The sequence below is a fragment of the Chenopodium album genome, chromosome 27 (genome assembly GCF_948465745.1).
Source record: "Chenopodium album chromosome 27, dcCheAlbu1.1, whole genome shotgun sequence".
NCBI lineage: Eukaryota > Viridiplantae > Streptophyta > Magnoliopsida > Caryophyllales > Amaranthaceae > Chenopodium > Chenopodium album.
The window spans coordinates 936,628-960,718 of NC_137860.1; the positions used below are offsets into that span (position 1 = coordinate 936,628).

Genomic DNA, 24,091 nt, shown 5'->3' on the forward strand with positions numbered 1-24,091 from the left:
AAGTCAAAACATAAAAGAACGAGTTGAAAGAAGTGTTATTTTGTTTTGGAAGGGGGAAATCGTTCGACAGTTTATTTCATATAAATTTATTATACACATCTTTTTTTATTATTATTATTATTATTATTATACGCAGCTTACATATAAGTATACAATATATTATTTTATAATTTAAAAGTATTATAATTTCGTAAAATACAAAATAGATTAGCTACATAATGATAATAGCAAAATCATTTCAAATATTGTTTGAGATCCTCATAATATATCTTGAACCACCCATTGATAATCTCAACTTCTCTTTTCCTTTGATGAACTAACCATTTTGGATCATCTTCTTCTGCAGCAAGCATGTCTTGGCAATGGGTTCCTACAAATATTTAAGGTAATTAAAGTAAAATTTTTGGCCAATAAAAAAAAATTTTTAAAAAAAAAAAAGAGTAAAATTATAGGTAAGATTTTGCTTCCTTTAGTTAATGTCAAATAAATCCTTTAATATACTTCTTACTTATCATATACTCCAACTTTGAATGTATATTTGCCTACGTATAATACTAACTATTAATATCTTTAACTACGGAGTACTTGTTTACCTAATAGTAAGGTGTATGCATAGTATGTGCAAAAAAAGCTAATAAAAGTGAACAATTTTATGAAGTAGAAAAGTAATATATAGCACTTAGATGACCATGATGTTGCACACTAACCATTTGTTGTATAAATGGCAATTATGCTCTCTGATAAGTTTTCTAGAACCCTGCCAACATGCACAAATTTATTTAAGTTAAAAACAAGGTTAATTAATTTATGAACATATGTTTAAGAGCACAATAAATAATAAATAAAAGAAGGCGTTTTCTAGTCGAAGGAAATAACGAGGATTACCCAGCACAACTATACGGATCTCTTAGTCCATTGGAGAAAATAATGTTACTGCCGAATTTACTCAAAATCAGCTTCATATCCTATAATGGACAATACTTTATAAGAAACTTGCCTTAATTTTGGATCATATTGAAATTATTCAAACAATAAAAATAATTTTAATTTATCTATAGTACTATATAAAGAGAAAGGGATTCTTGGGTGATAAATTTGCTCTTTAATTTCACAAAATGTCTTTCTCAATTTGCAAAATTATTTTATCTGTATTATTTTTCCTTCTAATTTCTTATATGGTACACGCATAGCGTGTACTTCTTAGCTTGTAATTTTAATTTAGTAAAAATGAAAACGGAGAATAATAAGTTGACTTCATAAAATTAAAAAAAGACAACAAAAAAAATTCCATACTCACATGCCCTCCATAATAAGTTGTGATCCAATGTGGTCGTGGCACAACGTTGTACTCGTCTTTGCATTCCTTGATATATTTGAGCAAGTTAAAAGTTTCAGATGGAAACATAGAATCCTTATTTGTGCCATATGATATAGGTATCACTATTTCACTGCATGTCTGGAATTTCAAGGAGAGTATATTAAATAATGGATACAAATATTGAAAGATGGCTATAAGCCATATATATCATGACTTGTGTCAAATTTGTGTATCTTGAGCCTAGCTAGGCTCTATCTATGTGTATAATATATTTCAATGAGAATTCTAAATTTGAAATTTCCAATCAAAATAACGTCAAGTTCACGTGTCACGTTGCTTAACGGTTTAACCCATGTGTTTTGTGGTGCAATGTCGTCCCATGATGGACCTTAGACCTGGTTATTGGGCAGGTCTAGTTCGTCATGATCGATGCAGATCAATTGTGAGCCGGGTTAAAGAGGGTCACTTTTTACAAGGTCATGAATACTAAGTTGTGCCAATACGATTTGTGGGTCAATAGCAGGTCGATAATTATGTTGTATTATAGGGAAACATTGCTTTCCATTGGACCTCATTGTGCTTTTTCCAATAAAGGTATAAATTAGTGTAATTTACCTGCCAATCCCATCCTATGTTTTGATTGTCATCGGCATAAATATCTAGACAATCCGTGTAATTGCCAGAGTATACATTGACTGCTCCGTAAATTTGAGCAAGTATGTCTTTTTTGCTTCCATTGTCTATTGCTTCACAAATGCTGCTCACACTAGGGATATTATATTGAGCTGCTTGCCCATAAACGTTGCTTGCCAAAAAGTCCTTAAGATCACTTGTATTTTTCAATTGGCTACACAACAAAGCACAAAATCAACAATATAATTAAATACGAAGAGTTAACACTTAACAATATTAGACAATTCATGCATAGACAAAATTATATGAATTGAACCAAATTAACAGCTTATTGGTGCTACTGTAACACCACATCATCGGGTGTCATACATTCTTTTACCATGTAATAAGTTGAGTTAGCAATTTTCAAATCACGTCTGAAAATAAAAAAAATAAAAAAAAATCTAGGCTTGTTTAATAACTAATAATTAAGATGGTGACATTGATTGGAAAAAAAATAAATCTAGGCTTGTATTATTGCTAGAACAATTACGTAGTATTTGTTACTCGCATTATTATTGAAAAAGTCTACCTTGATTTTGATTTGATTAAGATGAGTTCACAAGATACTATGTACTTTTTTAGTTGAAATGGAATAAATTACTGCATGAAATACGTATTTAAAAAATGTATTTTAATTGTTTGATTGATACGAATAGATTTGTAAGTTTAAGCGATAATTTGTCCGAGAAAACAAATTAAAGGAATTATTGTTACTTACACACAAGTTTTAAACTTGTCGCTTAAAATAGAAAGACCATTCCGCTTTGACCCAATTCTATCAATCTCAGCCCATGAGTTTTTGATGGTTTTGTAACAACTTTTACTTGTTTCCTACAAAACCAATATAATGCAACTCACAAATCACAATCAGCATGGGGATATTTTAGCCGAAGTCATGATGAAGCTAGTGGAAAAGTTTGCATTTCACAATCAAAAGGTTGTGGGATCAAACCCCACTAGAGACACTTTGGAGAGGGGATTTTCTTACCTTTCCCCACAATTCAAAAGTGTCTAGCCTACTAACTCGGACTAAAAGTGGTGAGAGATTCTGACCTGGGAGGGTCTTTCTCCCTACAAATCAAAAATGATACTATGTTATATTTAATATTTACCTTAAAATCCTTGGTGACAACAGAGTAATATCCATGATTTGGTGGAATTATTTTGTCAAAGTATAACACAGGAGCCGATGAGGCTAGGGCACCCAAGACAACATGGGGGTACTTTAGCCGGAGCCATGAAGCTAGCACTGCATATAACATAAAAAATAATATGAGTGAGGTTAACTATATATGTACACAATACAATGCCATCGCTATATATATATAATAGAAAATAAGTTCACTTATGCAAGTTATTATTTGATTCGTCTTACTATGTACTTTGTATATAAAAATATGGGAACGATAAAAAAATGTATATATTCATACTGCGCAATTATGACTTACTTCCACCGTAAGATCCACCAATAGCAATGATCGGAGAATAGTGTGCATTATGCTTCTGTTTAAGGTACAAAATCAACTCTGCGAAATCAGCTAAAGCTTGCGCAGAGTTGAAATATCCACGAATATTTGCATGTTTTGTGACTTCTTCCGTTGACATATTGAAAGGAATAGACTTTCCATAAAATCGATGCTATAAAGAAAATAAATAATTTCATCAGGAACAATAATATGACATGTTCCATCTCTTTGTAACCACATGTTAAAAGTTCCAATGTATTTAAAAGTTTCAAGGTCAAACTAGTGCATCGGCATATGTGTAAAGTTTAAATGTGTCAATTATTATGGACCAGAGGGAATATCAAAATTTACCTCAATACAAACCAAGAGAGCCTTAAAACGTCGAGCATAATCATTGAAAATGAACTCACTAGGCGTATCATCATCTAGTGGTGCTTCATCTCCAAGATAGACTAATATAGGTGACTTAGATTTGGCACCTCCCCAATACTTATAACTAATGATATACTTTTGATTGAATGTTGCATAACTTTGTGGTTGATAATTGAAGTGATCAAGTGTTTGTGGGTAATATAAAATGTTAACATTAACATCATTATCAAGAGAAGATTTCATGGTTTTTACGACGCCATGATTATTATTATGTTTTATTCTTGATTTGCTAATGACTTTCATTCTTGCCATGACAAGAGAAGAAGTTGAGAAGATCAAAAGGACTAAAAATAGAAGAAATTGGAGCAAATTTGTGAGAGAATTCATTGCAATTTGTAATTAAGCTAAGTGTTTGTTACTTGGTTTGTACATTACACTATGAGTTAATGGGACTTGTGAACGTATACTTATATAGTACAAGTGTTTACACATAACACGTTGAAATTGATGGGAAAATTCTATCAATTTTTAAAGGTATTCTAGTAGAATGATTAGTCAAAGATCGATCATTTTCAATTTTATCATGAAAATATTTTACATTTTTGTAGAATTACGTCTTTTTTATCATGAGAAGTTTGGGTGACAACTAAATTATGATGAAGTTGAATTGGCCGTCTAATTTGTACGATCAATTTACTATTCTATTTGTGTGAAATATTGACTATAATATATCCTCAATTATATTTTGATTTAATTGATTTATTTTGATTAAATCGATTTTCATCTACTAGAAGACGTTTGTATTATAATTCATACATCCACAACATGAAGTGATCTTCATTCATTGTGCCTCATTCCACACATCTAAATCGAAAAATTAGTAGAGTAGAAATTTCAATCTTGGATCCATGAAAATGTTTTTCCTCAAGCTCTTCATTTTCTTTGTTTGTTTGATTAGAGATATACAACAATTTTTTCAGACGTGGAAAGTTATTTCTTTGATAAAAAAATATCATTTTCTTTTTGTAAAGAAGGTATGTCACATTTTTCTCTTTATTCCGCGCTTCTGTATTTTCTCTTCTTGATCGATCCTTCCATTATCCACTACTCTTTTTCTCCGTTCATCACAATCATGTTGTCCATCAAAAACTATTGTCTGTTGAAAATGAGTTTGCATTAAATTTACTTTCTATCAAAATAAACGAAACCTTAAATCACGATTTGATAGCTCAAATAAGTTAAAATATGTCCATTTCCCAGTCAACTGCCATACTTTAAGGTCATCCTTATAGTCTTAGGAATTTTCCTCATTCTAGATGTTAATTAGTGGCTGGCAGTTGGAATTATATTGTAAGGCCTAGTTTTGTTTCTCTTCTTGAAAATCATAGATAGTGGTTGAACATATAACCACTATCAATAGCATCTTAGTGAAGTGACAATATATATCAAGTGACAATATATGTGTAATGACTAAGATTGCAGTCAACATTTCCTAGCTAACACCAAATATACATCTTGAAATGAAATTGATATAGACGAACACCAAAGTTTATTACATCAATTCTAAGATATACATACAGAATTGAATCCCCTTCAGGGAATTATACTCGTCGCAGCAGTTGGATCGATCGATGCACACGAGTAAATATTCCACAGACCATTCTCCCTCACTTGCGATTCCAAAGAGCATCCCCCCAATTCTCTTTTTCACTCTTTCTCCAGTTTTACGACAAAGTACGGAGAAAAAAATTATCTCCCATTCTCTTAATATAGGTGTGTTAAAAAAAAAAAAGCTGTATGTTTTTTTAAAATAAACAAATTAAAGACCTACTGCTAAATTACATGATGTATGACAAACTATATGGCCGTGATATATTGCATACAACAGCATTCTATTTCTACAGGAGAAGAGAAGTAGAGAACTGCTCTGGCTTGTTATTTAAGGTACACACTACACAGCCCTGTCTTCTTGTGCACCCCATTTTCTTTCACCGTTCTTTCTTTTACTTTTTCGTCCATAAGATTCATGCAATTTACTCATTGTTCTCATCATCACGGTGCCGATCACTCCAATTTTAGAAGGATTAACCATTCGGGAGTCACTTACTGCTTTAGAAACCAAATGGTGACTTTTTCCGGCTTCCACCTTCTCCGTACTGATCATTCCACTTTCGCAATTCATTCATGCTAGCTGCATCATAAGCAACTGAAGGTCCTACCTGCAATGTACAAAATGATCAAGCAATGACACACTTTTGTCAGAAAATTTCAACTCGACTAATAACAAGCAAGTGAAAAATATGACCGCTAGGTGAAATTATTTAATTTAGTTTGTAACGGATTAGTGAGTTAGGTAAACACAATTCTTTCCTATTCCCTAAAGGGTGATAGTTTTTGGATTGTAGGGGAATTAGCAAGGGTAAACAGTTCCCTCTCCGCCATACACAAATGTCAGAGCCTTTATATGTACTATTTCATACTAGTAACAAGCCATCATGTGTTCATGTGCACGAAAGATAAAGAGATTTCTTCAATGCTTTAGATATAGAGGATTGCTTTTTTCTTTTATAGCTGAGGTAAATTATTCCCTTTCTCCACCTCTCAATATAAACAGAAAGCAAGAGAAACTGGACAGATAGATGAATGAAAACAAGGACATATTCACTAAAAATGACAAAAGGCTGGCAATAGGGACACCACTCGAACTAAAGCCTCCTCCAGGCTAACTAGTTTATTTGGAACACATAGGTTGTTTTGATAATTTTGAGGGTAAAAAATTTCTATTTAAAAAAATTCTCTAATAAGGGCCTAAGGGGGTATATTGAGAATGAAAATTCCTATAAAAATCCAATCTCTGACTTAGCACAACTTTAGAAAATTTTCAGGTTGTGAATATAATTTCTCCACTGGCTCTTAAAGTGCTATTATATGATATATCCTTTCACTTCACACTTCGAGATAAACATGTTCTGGATTGCATTAACTGTGATAGGGATTTGCTTTTGTCCCATGGTCTAGTGTAGACAAGTCAAGTGGTGGATCACAATTACTCACCCCTTGTACCAGAATATACTGCATTCTTTACAATACTACTCACAACTCCAAAATAATCAACACTATAAGCTTGAAATAAAAAATAAAAAAAAATAAAAAAAAAATCAATTTAATAATTCAATTATTATCAACAACGTATTTCTATGCAACAATAATTGTCATGGAGTTCAAGAGAAACAGAAGTTATTCGTGTCCAGTGACTAATGCAAAAGTAGTAAAACAAATTACCTTGGATTTTGATTGAATAAAATCTTCCAAACTAAGTGGACGTAGTATTGAAGATGTAACGTTCTTCTCAACCTGTCAGGAAAAGCAAATGAACGTATTACAAACGGGTAAATGACCATGCTACTTGTACACATAACCTTTACATAATAAGGCACACAACCCATCCTTTCACATATTTTTATGACAACTCCACAAACCCAAAAAGGAATTCTTCAGAATTGCCAGTAAACTAAAGTTTACAGTAAGAACAATCACATGAAAAACATGCATGAGAGCAAGAAGAAAACACAAAAAAAATTAAAAATTTTTGTTTGCCATTGAGCTAGCTCTTTGTTCACATGCTATCACATGAAAGTACAAAAACTCGACTCCTGAAAACCTCAATCCCATGTAAAGTCAGGGATACAGATCAGGCTGAATTACTGCTTCAGCGTGATTGAATATAAGTTTTTTGCTGAGAGATTTAAATTAGACATGTACCTTGTTTTCTTGTTCCAAGAGTTCTTGGACAGGTCTATATGCTGCAGCAATGCAGAGGTTCTGCAGAACAAAGTAGATTTATGTTAGAAGCTCACAGCATGTAGGATAATGCCAAAGAAAATGAGATCAGGAAAATTCAGAATACCTTCAAATCACTCCCGGAATATCCTTCCGTCACATTTGCAAGTTTATCAAATTGGAAATTTGGCTCAATGTTCTCTTGAGCAAGAAATATTTTCAAAATCTTCATTCTATTTTCTACATCTGGAAGGTCCACATATATCCTGCACGACAAAAAGATATATCATGATTCTAAAGCAACTGCTTTCAGTTAAGCACATATAATTGCTCTTTTCAGAGCTTCCAAAATTCAAACAACCAACCAATTAAAGAGGCTAAGAAAAAGTATAGAGAAATATCCAATAGACATTGACGAATACGGAATACCAAAAGCAGGAACCAGAGCAAACCAGGAAAATATAAAATTACAGTGCCTCAGGTTTAACCAGTAGATTTTTGAAAGAAATTAAATTAAACGAGGTAACTTAGTTGGCACTGGGCAAAGAAGCAGCCAGGCAATGAGCAAAAATAGTCTTACCTTCTCGGCAAACGGCGAATGACAGCATCATCAAGGTCAAATGGGCGATTGGTTGCACCAAGGATGAGAATTCTTTGACTATCCTTTGTCCTCAACCCATCCCAAGCAGCCATAAATTCATTACGCATTCTTCTAGTTGCTTCATGTTCAAAGGACCCACCACGAGCACCAAGCAAACTGTCCACCTACATGAATAGAAAAGGCCTCTTCTTTACTAAACGGAGCTCAGACCACACTGTCATTCAAATAGCTACTTTCCATGGGGAACAAGCTTACTTAAACATGTTTATTCTTAGTGTTAAGAGTACCAGAAAAAAGATGCATCTAAAATGGCAACATATGATTATTAAATTACATTGTAATCAAGTCACATGCTAGTTTTTGAAGATAAAAGAATATGTTTTCGATTAAATAGCAGCCATATTTCAGCACTCAATACAAGCATTCTGATAACGTATATTACCTCATCAACAAATATTATGACTGGTGCCAGCTTACTAGCAAAGGAAAAAAGAGCCTTAGTAAGCTTTTCAGCATCTCCAAACCACTGCCATGAAATAAATTGAAATGATTAGACAAATATTGAGATTAATCATAAAGAAAATAAAATATCCAGTTTGGATTACGAGGCTGACAAGATCAAGTGAGGTCAAGATTTAAAGCCTCATCAGCCACCCATAACAAGCAAAGACACCATGCATTCAAGAAATCAGAACTTTTCAGAGGACATGACAGTTAAAACAGGAAAAATATAGTTTGCTATAAAAAGCATATAGTTCTACTAATACCTTTTTCGATTTCAGCACAAAGCTCATATATTAGTACCGACATCATTATGTCCATATCAAGTACATTTTGAAACAAGAGCTATAAAGACAGTTATTTGACCAAACAATTCCAAACTCAGGTGGAGAGACTACAACTACAGCGCTCATGATCACTGTAGATGTTATAAGTCTGACTTTGACCAGAAAAAAAGATATTCTTTATTTTTCTCCATTAGAAACTAACAAATGCAATACCATATTAGGTGACCAATGACTAACAAGAATATTAAACAAACAAAGATGATACAGCAGTGTTAGCCAGACAAAAAGGCAGCTTTTGAAGGACAATTTTCTAATAAAGGGTGAGATACCTCTGTGTTTTAATTTGTGTCAATTCTGAGGAATCTAGACTCTAGTTGTATTCTACATTACTCTTTTCATGATTGTCTTATATCTATTTTAAAAACTAGTAACATTGGCAGAAAGGGGGGAATTGAGGCAGCCAGCAAATGAAAATTTGTCAGGCCCTGTCCTCTTCACTTGAATTTTGTGAATTAAAACTTTTTTTTTTTTTTTGGTGTTTAGAGAGCCACAAGGGCGGGGGTGAGAATTGATCCCAAGATCTCTTAAAACCGGGAAGTAAGCTTTAACCACTTGAGCTGTCCTTCACTTTCGTGAATTAAAACCATTTTATAAAAAAGTAAATCATTTTAACTGAACTTAATTTATTTTTTTCTAAACTTAAATTATTGTTTACTAAAAACTTGTTTTTATTGATTTGTGAATTTAACTTCTTTTTCAAAACAATACCACATTGTTACTAAACTTAAATTACTCTTCTAAAGATTATTAGAATAAGGTGAAGAGAACAAGGCCTCAGTCTACAAACACAAGAAGCATGATACTTTAGAATATTGGAAACAAAACATATAAACAATACTACAAATTGCATGCAGATGTAGTAAGAGAACACACGCAGGAAAAAGTCTATAAATCAGCACAGATGTGCTGTTCATACCTTTGATGTTAAAGTTGAACCCGTAACGCTAATGAAATTTGCCCCTGCTTCAGTTGCAAGTGCTTTGGCAAGAAGAGTTTTACCAGTTCCCGGAGGTCCAAACAGCAAAATACCCTTGCAAGGCTGTTAAGAGCCTCAGACTATTAATAGATGCATGTAATATTTAAACCAAAATTTAACTCAATGAGTATTTGACGCAAAGTAGTACCCGCAGCAAATTTCCACGAGAGAAAAGTTCTGGCCGTCTCATAGGAAGAATAACCAATTCATTCAGTGCCTTCTTCACATCTTCAAGAGCACCAATATCATCAAATTGAACACCTACTTCACCAGGGGGAACTACTGCTGTAATAAAGTTACTCTCATACTCATCCTTCGCCAGATTCTGCCAGATCAGACAAATTTAAACAAATGAAGCTATAACGGAGAGAATCATCAAATCACATGTTAACCAAATGCATACCTTTAGATTTTGTGAAGGCTTTTTTGTAATTGACTCCTGCTCCTTTAACCTTGAAATTGCAACCTCCAAGCTGTACGCAAAACACCAAACAGAGATTGCACAAACAAAGTCAGATATGTGCAACATAAGTCTGTCAAATTAACATAAAGAAATAATACACTACATACCTTTCACGAGGCAAAGTGAGTCTTTCTCCCTTGATGGAAGGAATAAGGCAAGATGCTAAGTAGTGATTTTTGGCCCAGCCAACAACCTTCTTGGCCTCTGTGGATAGAGTTAGAGGAAGCAGTAGGTCAAAAAAGGCATAGGAGAAGGAAAAACTTGAAAAAGCACCAGAGCAGAAATAATTTTGTGGAAACACATTCCTGGTCCAGGCGCAAATATATAACAGAAAATAGAGAAGACTGCCAAATAAGTATCTTTCCTTACATCAGTAACATGGTGACCCATCATTTTGCCACCAACACATTGAAAAGACACCTATTATAACAAGATAACCATATTCCCTAGTAACTTTCCCGTTTACAATGATACAATACCTCCCCACATTATTTTTTAAATGGCAACACTTTGACCATCACAGAATTTTAGGTGGTTGAGTTGAATTTGTTGGGGTATTTAAAACTACAAAAATGAGAGTGTGCTAATAAGATTTTTTTTTTTTTTTTTAATACAGATGTGAGGTGAGAGACATAATAATTAAGTATGAGAGAGGTAAGATTAGGGACCGTGAGAGGAGAAGAATATAATAAAATAGTATGGATCATCTCCATTACAGGAAGTGTTGCATAAAAAAAATAGTATTACAACAAACCCCTGTGTAAACTGACTTAGCCCCTCCACAGAATAGATTTAATTAAGAAGTAATCATAATTTTTATTGTCAACGATATAAGTGAAACTTCACCCAATATGTTTTAAATAGATAGTATGCAGAGACCAGCACTATTATACCCACAACAATCATCTTGGGTACTTACTTTTTTTTGTCAAGACCACACCGTCAGTGCCAACCTGCAGTAACTCCAAACAAGAAAGCTCGTGTTCTTCAAGAACCTGCAGTACGTCATAACTTCATAAGAGTGAATCCATAGAAATCATTTGTTGACAACAAAGCTCCAAGGCCAAATATAACTATATAGTATGAATAGAAGTTGCAGATACTCAAATACAGAAATTTTTTGTCTCCAAAAACAATGACTGGGAATTTCTTTCTCCCCATCCCAGACATTACCTTTAGCCCAATGCCTAGTTTTATAAAGGAAAGGTAGTAACATAAAATCAAACTGAAAGCCAACAATAACAATAAGACCAGAGCGAATCCCATGCCAAGCAGAATCTAAAGGTCAACACATACTCAGCCTTACACCTGAGTAGCTGAATATATCCCTGTATTAATATGACAAAGGTATGCAATACCTTCTGTAGTTCATTCAGATTGCTGCGTGAAATTACTATTCTTCTGTCTTCTTCAAGTTGTTTATTGAAAGTCCGAAGTAGCTCTTCCTCCTGATAGCAGCATGAAGAGAGAAGACAATCAAAAGAATAAAAGCAGTAAGGACCTTAGGTATGAGAATAAAATAGACTTTCACAGATAAAATCTGTTACACCACAATATATATTAAAAATTTTGGCAAGCTGATATGACATGATTCCACTGTATGGAATAAAATCAAGGCGCTTCATTTACAAAGTCGTTTCTTAAGAATTTCAACATGCATATTTGCGAATAATGACAGTAGCATGTACTTTTCACATCACACCATGAGATCTGGTATAGACCTTAAGTGCAGTTACCACAAACCATTATAAAAACATGGTAAAAGTTAACATTATAAAAATTCACATACATGAGATCTTAAAACTCATAATTTTTTTGCTCACAATAATACATAACTGCTTTGATATAAACTTAAAAATGCTTTTCATAATTTAACAGATTTAAAATCTTGAATCACAATCATCAAAGAATCGACCAAAGGATTACGTACTCATGAGTGACCGCATTCTTAACCAAAAAAAGGTGTACCAAAGAAAGCTAAAAAAAAAAAGCTCAAGAGGACTAAGATGCACACGAATGGTCCAACAAAACAAGTTGATAAAAGAAAAGAAATCCAGTAGATACATTTATTGAAAGCCATCATTTTAGATCTATTATAACGATGAATTGCAAATGATTAAAGAAAACTTTTGAAAGGGATATCAATTAAAAAAGAAGCCACAGCAGTTTAATTCCAAAATGCATAGTATAAGCAGTTACTTGGTTACCTTTGGTGGATGTATACACATGACATTTGTAAAAAGCTTATATATATCATTGTCATCAGATCTCTTTGTTGCTTTAAGTCCCTCTGTCAGTCTTCTTAAAGGAAGTGGCTGGCAAATTGAGAAGAAATGGGAATGGAGTTAGATGCAAAATAATAAGTAATGACAGAAGACAGAAGGTAATTTTGAATTATATCATTAATAATGAAAACTAACATCATTCCAGAAACACCAAGACGTTCAGTTAAAAACTCATTATATCTTAATACACAAAATAAACTAAAATTTTAATTAATAATTAAAGATGTAAATGGTAGAATTAATGAATTGGCAATTTTTTTGTATTCTTTGGAATAATCAAATAAATTCACAGAAGACAAAAACTTCAACAAGATGAAACATATGTTACAAAGAACCACTTTGAGCACTCAAAAGCTATCAACTCCTCCATAATTTCTTCCCTCAAATCTTACTAATATTTTTAGAAAAGGATTTAAAGTTATGAGTTTCAATATATCTACCATTACATGTTTATACAAATTACCAACAGAGAAAAAACTCCTCTCATTCAAATCAATAGTTGCACATTAAATTAAAAATCAAGATATGCAAGCAAACAGCCAATCTAGTGATGGAACCCTTTTCCTTCATCCACAAACAATCAAGCAACTCAAACAATTGATGTATGTGAGACATGCAGTATATAATCATATCACCATTCACCAAGGTTCTAAACAGAACTGTCACAAATTCACAATGACGATAATTTAAAAACAAAAATTAGTCAACATTGATGCTAATTGTAAGGAAAAGATTGTGAAGCATTACCAGCTTTGCAAGACGGCCGAAATTCGGGAGTATCATTGTCTGCAAAACGACAATTAAAATTAAATTTTAGCAATAATCAGTTGCTTGCATGCATCATAAATATGTAATTGGGGGGAGGGGAAATAAAAAGAAAATTATCAAAGATGTTAATTATTCTAATTGGACTTTCAGCACAATCATCAGACAAAACCTTAGCAAGAAAATCTATAACTTTGATAAATTCTCAAAAGATTTGCTTTTCATTAGCACATACTTCCTTCCTTTCTCCATTAGTCTTCCTACTTTCCATTTAGGTGTGTTCCCTCTTTAACCAGTGTCTTTTAGCAGCTAACTCTTTCCTACCCAAAAAAGGGACCCACTTTGCATTAGATATTTAAAATCCTGCCTTCTTAGGTATATGGTGTTACAGTAAAAGTTCAGTGGCAAATCTTCAAACAGGCTAGCTGAATCCTCGCCAGTAAGACCAAACCTTTACATAATATCATGTTCAAAATTGAATATGACGTAATATTTCTAGACAAACTAGTTGTAATTGAAGCTATTAGTTGATTTGGTTCTCATTGTCATAATAATCCACCGACAAGGATTAGAGAAATAAACTGTGGAGATCTCATGGAATGATGGATGGACAAATTAGAACATAAACTAGCATATTTGAAACTTACAAATTTCTCTTTCTCCTTGGAACCAGTTTCTACTTTGTTTTGCCCACAAATCAGGACCAATGGCCCTGATAATCGGTCAAACATCTCTCCAACCTTGCTAACAAACTCAGTTCGATTAGACTTGGGAGCTGCACGTGACAACCACAGCGAAGAATCGGGAAAATAGACAATGAGAGGTTGCTGTGACTGTAAAACCTGAAAAGACATGGGCATAGTCAGGCTAAAAGAACGCTCGTGACATAAATTAAGAATTCAGAAGAAACATCAGGATTCCCCATATGCAAATTTTATTTTATACAGGTAGTCCCTAGTCTTGGATCCATAACATACTTCACACAAAGATTCCATAGCAATATAACAGTCCTCGGCCTGAGCATCAAGATCACGCTCAATATCCTTCACTGCAAATAATAAAAGGAAACAATTATTTCAAGGACAACATACAATATCTTATAAACACATAGAAAGGAACTCTGTTAACCTATTGTTCCCTCATTCTTCTGCAATTGCAACAAAGGGGGAGGCAAATAGTTTAAGGAGCTCAGGTGATGAGAAAAATAAAAAGAACGTGATGAGGAGAGGGATAGAGAAAAACCACATGCAAATAGCGTAACGTTCCAACTATAATCATAACGAAACTTCTTAAAATGGAAAGTGTGGTAAAAAGAGTGGAGGTAATGGGGGGGGGGGGGGGGGGGGGGAGGCATTATGCATTTTATACAAACTAATCAAAACTTAAACACACCCCAAAGTTTAAACCACTGATAAAACACCAAAAAAATGTCAAACAGAAAAACAGCAAAATACATAGCATATGGGAGGAACTAAACAAGATTTGAAATATTTACATCATGCCCCAATTACAGCATTTTATAGATAGATAAAAATCATCAACAAGATGCAGGGAAAAAAAAAAAATAAAAAAACAACAACAACAACAACATTCAAAACTATAGCTATCTAAATAGCTATAGAACCCAATCTATAGATCAGCAGTACAAGTGATGAGAAAGGGAGAAAACAGCTCATGGATCAATAATCAATGTGTAAAAATGACAAGAAAATTTTTCTGACTGCTCCAACCCCTAATAAACACAACCCAGAACCCAATCCTGGCCGTACATAATGTAACATATGAGACTTTCATCCTATCAAACTTATCTGATGTATAGAGCATCACCTCTCTCTTTTTTACCGTTTCACATAGTTTCCTTACTATACCCCTGATCTCCAATGAAATTTTCTTACTATACCCTGATCAGATGGGGTGAAAATTTTTCTGTAAAATTTCAAACAATAGGTTGCTATACTACATTTGTTTTGGATTTTACATGTAAATTAAAATGATAAAATTAGAAAAAGTAAACTTAACCACAACCAGGCTACCTCCTACAGTATATTTTTAGGCCAATTTTTCACAAAGATGAGCAAGTAGAAGCAAATTTTTATCATAAACAAAGGCATTCTACAACTTAGTCCAAGAGTTAAATTTTGAGTGCCAATTACAGCATTTGAATTCTGATACAAGAATGAACCTAACAAAGATCCCAAGGCCTAAGCCCAAAGAGAGCCTCTGATGTTTTGGTTCGACAGTATAATGTAAAAGATTTTCAATAGACCAAACCATTCATCCTGCTCGATACTTTGAAAACCTGCGATCTTGACCAAATCAAAGGATCCAACCCCAAGTTGCCCCGCATTGAGCATTATGTCCCATGTTTCAATCAAAAGTCACTTGCTATCATGAGATATAGAAAAAGACTCCCTAAGTCTCCCTAATAAAAGCTCTATGAATCTAATTACATACTTAAACTACTCTAATGGCATACAATTATTAGAAAATTCTTCCAGAAATTTCAAATATTATCTGCATCACCACACGGCCTAGTGGTCAAGCATTTCCTTTCTCATTACACCATGACCATTCCCATGATCAAGACCAAAACCGCATTATCAAACCGTAGCTACAGTCCAGAGTAAACAAGTACAAATACATCTATTATTTTATGCTACAGATTCAAGCAGGCATAAACAAGATGACTGTTTTGCCAAGCTTCATTGTCAATCAGTGGATCAATCATTAGTGTTCATCATCTAAAAACAGTCAGAAATGACAATAATTGTCTGTTCAACAAATGAAAAATAGGATAAACAATATCACACAAAAAAATGAAGCTTGATTAGTGTAAGGAAATACCAGGAATCCAATAAATTGGAGGTTTTACATCTTGCTCTGCGTTACCATCTTTTTCCCCCCTGTCCAAAATGACAGCTACACGGTCTTTTTCAACTTCGTATACCTCGCCACGCTGTCCAGTTGGTATCTCTCTGCAAATGTGGCCAACTCAGATATAATAAAATCCACGAAATACTCCTAAAAAAACAATAATAACCTTCACCCACCCCCACCTCCACCCCCCAACACACACACACACAGAGTGAATTTAAAGAGAATTTAAGATAAACCACATGTGGGAGAGGGATTTTATTTTATTTTTTTTTTAAAAAAAAAGTCAAACAATCTCTAAGATTGCAAGAAATCATCTCGCTCTACATATGCACTAAATAAAGACCTGAAAATGCAGAAGCAAAGACTTCTTCATATGCATGAGTTTAAGAGCTTGAATGACTAAAGTGATAAGAGTAAACTACTTTATTTCTTCAAGCAGGATATAACTGACTGTTATTCATTCAAGAAAATACACCAAAGACCACAGACCAACAACGCATGTCAAGCAAATTGAGAAATGCTAGAAACCTATACACATCAAACCAACAACACATATTTGCCTCAACCCTCTCCTACAAAGAAACTAACTGTTGATATAGATCATTCTTTTTCAGCTAAATCACTCACTAAATAGCAAAGAAAGACATCAGCCACAATATTCTATTCCCAAAAAACCTTTAAGTTAATTATAATAAATCTGCTAATTATATGATAAACCAACCCACCTTATCAAATCTACATATTCAGCTTCCCCCCAATAAGTAGCCATTTTACAATGCAAGAAACTTAGGCAATAGCCTAGTACATACTATTGATCAATCTCATTGGCCTAACATCCGTAACCTGGACTTGGCATCAAGGCTAAAAAAGTTGAGCAGCTTAAGTTTTAATTGCAAAAGATCTTGATTCTAGTATAACTTCTCAAAGCCATTCAAAGTGTTTCGCAATTAGGATCCCAAAAGCCTTGACACTCCAAATGGCATCCCAACTCAAGGGCCTATTCAACTAAACTGTATCAGCACAAGGTTTCACAGCCTGCTTTAACAAGCTCCACAATATAGGGCCTGATTGGAAAAGGAAATCTCAATAACAGTAACTTATTGATCTATTAAAACAACATATCGTCCAACCTCAAGCTCCTTCTGAAACTCCTCCAAACAATAACCTCAAAATACAGCTTTAAATCTTTTCACATCGACTCCTCCCACTAAAAACCCCTTCTAAAATTCCTCCAATTAGTGACCTCACTTATCACATCTTCTTGACTCCTCCAATCCTCTAAAATTTCTTACATTGCATACTCCTAGTATCCTACTCTTTTCAACCATTAAATCTTCCAATAAATTCTTTAGACCTGCCTGCTTGTACTCTATTTTCCCCATTTTAATCTCTCTCTCGACAAAAGTGGCACAATGGTAATTAGAAAAGCCAATCTAAAGAATATCTATGGCGAGTCTAAACAGGACTAAATGCAGCACAACGAAACCAATTAAAAATCCTCTTGACAAAAAATTCTACAACCTAAACAATCCACAAATAAATTATATCAGAAGAATATATCTTCTTTTTGTGCCAGGTAGAGAAAACAAAACCCTCTAAATGTAACCCTATAAAAGGAAGACACAATATATAGGTTATACTTAATAATGTACATTACTAATTTATTGTACATTACTAATTAAGCATAAAACAATTCATACTACAGTAATAATGCACATTACTAATTATTGTACAAGATAATGTAGGTCATATGATATTATCCCAGCAACATTCAAAACCATTTTACAAGACTACCGCAACTTTAACTAGACTCAATTGAATTCTTAGAATGCGTACTAGTTGCTAAAGTGACTTTTATTACATAGGATCCGAGGATGTTAACCATGTGTTTGCAGGTGTTATTTGGGTTCTTTCTCCAACATATAATGGCAACTTACCAACCCACCTGCTACGAATAATAGTATAAGCATTCATCGGCCCATCGGATGTTGGAATCTTCCCCAATAAGATCCTGTGAGCATTGTATATTGTCAATGATTAAGGGGGGACAATGCTATCTCTATAGGAGGAGATAGTGGTAAAGGTTTCTCTAGAAGAAATAAAGAAGAAAGAAGAAAAAAAATTCTCTTTCTTATTTTACATCAGAAGTGTCAAGGTATTGTCTACCCACTAACCCACGAATAACAAAAGAGATTCTGTAACTACCATAATGAAATTTATAAACAAATTACAAATTAAATAGTGCCCATTATGCATTTAAAATCAGCTTGTATAATTCTTCCTGCTATGCCCTCTCTCTTAAAATGCAAAATATAAAAAAATCCCTGAATTAATCTTTAAAGTGGAAGTTTTCCAAATCCACGCAAAAACAAACAATTGAAAGAAAATAGTCTTTGATACTGAGGAGTATGAACAAGCATTAGATCATCCCACACATACAAAACAAAGGTTTATAAATCAACAGAACAAAAACATGCAGAACAAGCATGATTTTCATTGGTTATCAATAACAAAATAAATCTGAGTTTATACACACATAGGTATAATGTAATTCAGAATAGCACGCTAATTTGACAGAAGAGCACAAATGGGAAAGGTATGCTCGAAAAATTGCAAATGGCAACTCCATGATCAAGGTATTGTGAAGATACACCAAAGAGAATTCTTTCAAAAACGAAACATAAAAGTGGAAAAGTTATGACCTGCTATCTGATTCAACATGCACAGATCGTCCAATGTACTTGATACGGTCGCCTGTAAGCAGACAGTATAAAATATTAAAATGACATCATATTTACAAATTAACTTCAGAGAAAAAATCAGTATATAATGGGTGAATGAAGTCCCACAGTTATCGATTGTAACTATATTTTTACGACATATTCATGCAGAAGCGCAATACTGGAACTTAAATCTCCAACAAGCAAACACCAGATCATACTCTGGTGAGAATACATAAAAGCCACACAAACAACTGTTGTCTATAAACAGAAAAGGCATCCTCAGAAAAGCCTAAAGAATCACACCAAAAGGAAACAAAGCACAATACTCTACACCAAAAATCTTTGCATTTCACCCATACTCCGAAGAACTAAAATCTCTATAATCACAAAGCACAAGAAATAACCAAACAAACATATTGCTCTGATATCTCCCACTTTTATTTCTTCCAAACTCCACACATAGACGTATGATGTGATGGTTGACCACTACAAAGAAAACAAAGGGAACAAATCCAGACCAAGAATGAAGGGCCAGGAGAATAAGTCAACAGTAAGCAGAAATATTTAACCAATAAGTTCCAAAGATATGTAGCAAAAGGAGAGATGACTGCCATTCTTCACAGCCAACAGGCAATACATCAAGGGATATACACTTCCTAGGTTGCCAACTATAAATCATATAGAGCCACCAAAAACAAGATTTGCAATCCAAGAATGTAAAATATTCAGGGACCTTAGATTTCCAATGTGTAAGCAACTAATAAAAAAGGAAATATTTATGGCTTTCTTATATCCATTAGTCTTGAAAAAGTCAATAATTATATAACAAAATGATCTTGATGATAGCCTCCAACATCCCAAACTCCAACTAACTTTGACCACATGTACACCAAATAGAGCATCAAGAATTACAGTCTAGTCAACCAAAACCATATACATACAGAAAATGACCAAGATACCATATACAAATCACAAATACAAAGAAGAGAAATGCAGAGTTGAAGTAAAGAAAAAATGACAAAGTACCTTTCCTCAGAGGTCGTTGTGACTCATCAGCAGTCGGGTTAACTGACTTGGAGGATTCAGATGCACTTTCACATTCTCCAGATACTCGCTGCAAAATGAGTGACAGAAGAAACAGCCAACTTAAGTCATCAATTTATCATATTAGTTACAAGCTTGAAGCACACCACTAACTCAGAGGGTAAAAGGAATAATATCAAGTAAAGCACATTTGTAGGAATTGCCACTGGAGTCAATTGCATTGCCAAGAAAGCTTTAGAATGTGTGCCTAATTGAGTGAGCTATCAGTTTAGAAAACATGCACTTCCTCCATTTTATATTAAAAGTGTTACACTTTGACCGGCACATAGTTTTAGGCAATTTAATTGACTTTAATAAAATAAGAGGTAAGTGGGGATGTTAGTATTTAAGAAGTGTAAAAAAAAAAAAAAAAATAGTGGGGTTAATAGTTTATTGAAAAGTAATGAATGTGAGAGGAAAGAAATAATAAAAAACAGTATTAGTGGGTTTGGGTGGAGACTTTGAGAGAAGAACAATATACTACTAAAATGTAGCTTTTTTCCAGAAAAAGGTGCAACACTTATTAAAACACGAAGGGAGTAACACACTTTGTTTTAACACGTTCGCCAATGCACACTTTAAATGCAAATATATTTAATTATGTATTAGAAAAATTATAAAATTTTTGATATTTTGAAAATAGATGTTGAGACGAATCCAGATCGCTATATTTTTTCTTAGCACTAGATCACAAAACGAAGTCAAAGGAAGTTATGTGAATAGTGCACAAAGTCAAAATGTGTCAACTTAAAAGAAACGGAGGAAGTATGCACAAGGTTCAACCCCAAAGTTAGGTCACTTCACAAGGGTATCAACGAAAGAAACATGAGGTGCCTAGAAGGGTAATAGAAATGAAAGTGACATCCAACTCCTCAAAAGTTAGCATTTAAGTAGGAATGAACTTCCTAAACACGTAAAACAGACTAAAAAATAAATAAAAAAAATAATAAAAAACTTGCTTGGACGTATGAGTAAATTTTTTGGATATGGAGATTAGGCTAAAGTTGATTTATCCAGAACCTCAAATTTCACATAGCTTGGTAGTTAAGACAATAATTGGAAGAATAAAAATAATTTTGAACAGAAAATAAGTATTTTATACTTAAAAATAACAAAGTTGCTTGAAACTAGTTATTAAACTTAAATTTGAATTTGATTTTCTGAAATTTGTTATCCAGAAAAGCAGTAAAATAGAAAGTAAAATAAATGAAAAATAAAAATGAGCCTTAGCTGCAAAGAACCTTGGCACCTCACGCCTTTTGAAACTAAGATACATCCTCTACCTCTGTTGACCTCAAAATAAATTCACTGAGAGATTGCAGTAGGAAAGAGAGAGATCCATAAATAGAAAGGAGTTGGAGCACACTATATTGTCACTAAGGAAATAGGACAAGGGAGTAAGAGAGAGAAGTCAAGGATTTGATGGGAATAGAAAGGAGTCAAGGACATGAGGAGGAAATAGGAGACAGAAACCAAGGGATATCCTTTGGTGTATTTTGTCAATTTATAAGTTTCGTCAACAAGTGTGTTATTGAAACTAAAATATATACATATAATGTTAGTGGTATATTACCCAAAAAAAAAAGTCTTGTACAGAGATGATCGCAAAAAGGTTATACAAACAGTGACGTCCAGTAACTTTTAAATAGTAAATTAATAAAATGAAACAATAACAATATTATACAAGAAGAAAGTCCACCAAAGAGAGTAAATGAAAATGATCATTAAGAACTGTACACATCCTGTCATAGGTCAAGTTCAATAACATTAGGCTGCCAAGTCTACATATTATCATGAGAGTTTCCCTAACTGAGTTGTCCACACAAAGATTTAAACATTTAATCAAGCATAACATTTTCAAAAGTATGTGGCTAAAAGAGAAAAATTACACACGGATCATGGAAAGCTATCAATGACTACACCTTAACTAATTCAGATAACATACCAACTCACCCAACAGATTAGCCAACCCAATTGATTCCCTCTTTTAGATATTGCATACCAAATGACATTCTTATTAAAAGAATATCAGTCTCCTTACAAAAGGATGTCAGAAATAAGGGCAAAATGAAAAGTAGAATGAGGGTAAAAGCACACTAAAATATCTGCTACAATGCTTCCTTGCCAAGGAACCAAACAGTTATCGACTTCACATTAAACATACCTTTTCAAACTCATCAAGATTGAAAGGCACAAGCTTCTTAAGGGCTTCAGCAGATGCTTGCACATCTTCGTCATCCTCGGAAGCATCTGATTTTGCTTCAGCATTGTTCGCCCACTCTTCCTCATTTTCATCCTCGCCTTCTGACCCAGAAGTGCACTCTTCACTGGATACCGCATGTTCATCATCTGAGTCATTTTCTGACACACCATCATCCCCAAAATCCTGCACATTGACACCATCATTAACAACAGAGTCCATAGTTCATTTTTTTTTTTTGAACACTTATATTGCCCACAGCAAATAATTAGTTAGCTTAAAAGCTTACATAAGGAGCAAGAACACTGCTGTCAAGCACCAATAGTGGAACTTTTAAATCACGAGCAAGCGCTCTAACCAATCTCTCTCTATATAGTTCCGTGCCTAAAAATCATGAAAAAATATCACATCAACTACAGATACTTTTTCTATGCAATGCAGTTTTTGTCAAAAGGTTATAACCAGAAAATTAGAAACCTGGAACACTTTGTAGCAATATTCTCCCACTTGAAGACGGTAAACGAGAACCATACTCCGAAGTGAATTTTTTGTTGTTCAAGTGTGATGAAGCGCAGTCCACCAAGAGGCTTTTCGTATGGTCACTGACATAAACATAGCTCTAATGAACATGGTATCAAGATAATAAGTGCTAAAATTAATACAAAGTACAACGGTAGGAGATATTTACTGGACATAATAGGGAAATGTATCCCAAGAAACAGTGATTTTCTCCCATGGGACAATCCTCCGCATGAATTCATTCTTAAACTTTTCCTGCCTGCTAAGAAACGGGGATTCTTTCTTTTTATTCTCGATCGCTAGCTTCTCATTACTCAGCCATTCCTTCTGATCTTGCTCCCCTAACCGAGCATGCTGATCAAATTGTTGTATAGCCTCCTTTACTTCTGTCCGCGGGGCACCATTCTTGTCAAAGTCCACCCCATCTTTCACAGATATATGCTCCTCATCTCTAGCATTCCCTCTACCCCCTTCCGAACTATAAAATCGCAAATGACCACCCTGCCAAGGCGTATGTAACCCCCTATTCAAAGGCAACGAATTTCCGACAACACCGGTCGCCTGGCTACATTCTAGCATATGTTGCCTCACATAATTAACCCTTACATAAGCATCCCCCACAATAGAACCTCGAAAACTCGAGCATTCACCGGAGTATAATCTTATTGAGTACTTTAATGACTGATATAAATACTCCCACCTCTGATTCCTACATTTAAATCTTCTAGCAAGCATTGCAACTTCTTTAATCTACCACAAAATTCCTATAAGTTCATCAAAATTAAACATATCCTTCAATTCATCAATGAACATAGAAGCGATAACAGCAAAGATTAAGCATTTCACGTCAATAATGCATCAAATTTAAAACAAACAATAACAAAATGAATCATTTCAATCAAAATCCAGCTGAAATCTGGTGAAATTCTGCCTCAATGCATTGCAAAAACTGAAAATGAATAAATTAATTGCATACACAACTTAGAAAAAGACGCAATTACCTTAAAGAACTGATTTTGTTAGAGCTATAAACGAATCAATCAAGATTAAAATCAATAATTTAGGGTTTTGGGTAAATTGGAGAAGAATTGAGGATTGAAATTGCAGAGAAATTAGGGCTCGTAGATGATAAAATGGCGT

The 24,091-nt window shown here is 33.8% G+C and overlaps 2 protein-coding genes across 3 annotated transcripts; both read right to left on the reverse strand.

The window, feature by feature from the left end:
• Positions 1–53: 53 nt before the first annotated feature.
• On the reverse strand, positions 54–4,244 carry LOC145621148 (uncharacterized). The gene is made up of 9 exons (XM_081675879.1): positions 3,811–4,244; positions 3,442–3,631; positions 3,106–3,242; positions 2,712–2,824; positions 1,934–2,165; positions 1,298–1,456; positions 886–965; positions 708–757; positions 54–370 (listed from the first exon to the last, which is right to left on the reverse strand). Exons 1-9 carry the CDS (start codon positions 4,216–4,218, stop codon positions 234–236), a joined length of 1,506 nt encoding a protein of 501 aa, XP_081532005.1. The 5' UTR covers positions 4,219–4,244; the 3' UTR covers positions 54–233.
• A 1,102-nt stretch (positions 4,245–5,346) lies between these two features.
• LOC145620378 (uncharacterized) lies at positions 5,347–24,090 on the reverse strand. 2 transcript variants are annotated; one of them, XM_081675047.1, is made up of 25 exons: positions 23,953–24,090; positions 23,121–23,715; positions 22,910–23,034; positions 22,722–22,816; positions 22,397–22,618; positions 20,176–20,263; positions 19,129–19,180; positions 18,372–18,437; positions 16,394–16,524; positions 14,527–14,597; positions 14,197–14,391; positions 13,532–13,570; positions 12,707–12,814; positions 11,858–11,947; positions 11,419–11,494; positions 10,607–10,703; positions 10,440–10,509; positions 10,185–10,361; positions 9,977–10,099; positions 8,655–8,738; positions 8,192–8,376; positions 7,739–7,877; positions 7,594–7,653; positions 7,114–7,185; positions 5,347–6,050 (listed from the first exon to the last, which is right to left on the reverse strand). In XM_081675047.1, the coding sequence occupies exons 2-25, from the start codon at positions 23,684–23,686 to the stop codon at positions 5,943–5,945; spliced, it is 3,039 nt and encodes a 1,012-aa protein (XP_081531173.1). In that variant the 5' UTR covers positions 23,687–23,715; positions 23,953–24,090; the 3' UTR covers positions 5,347–5,942. The 2 variants fall into 2 exon arrangements, with proteins under 2 accessions (XP_081531173.1, XP_081531174.1); XM_081675048.1 differs by lacking the exon at positions 18,372–18,437.
• Position 24,091: the final 1 nt, after the last annotated feature.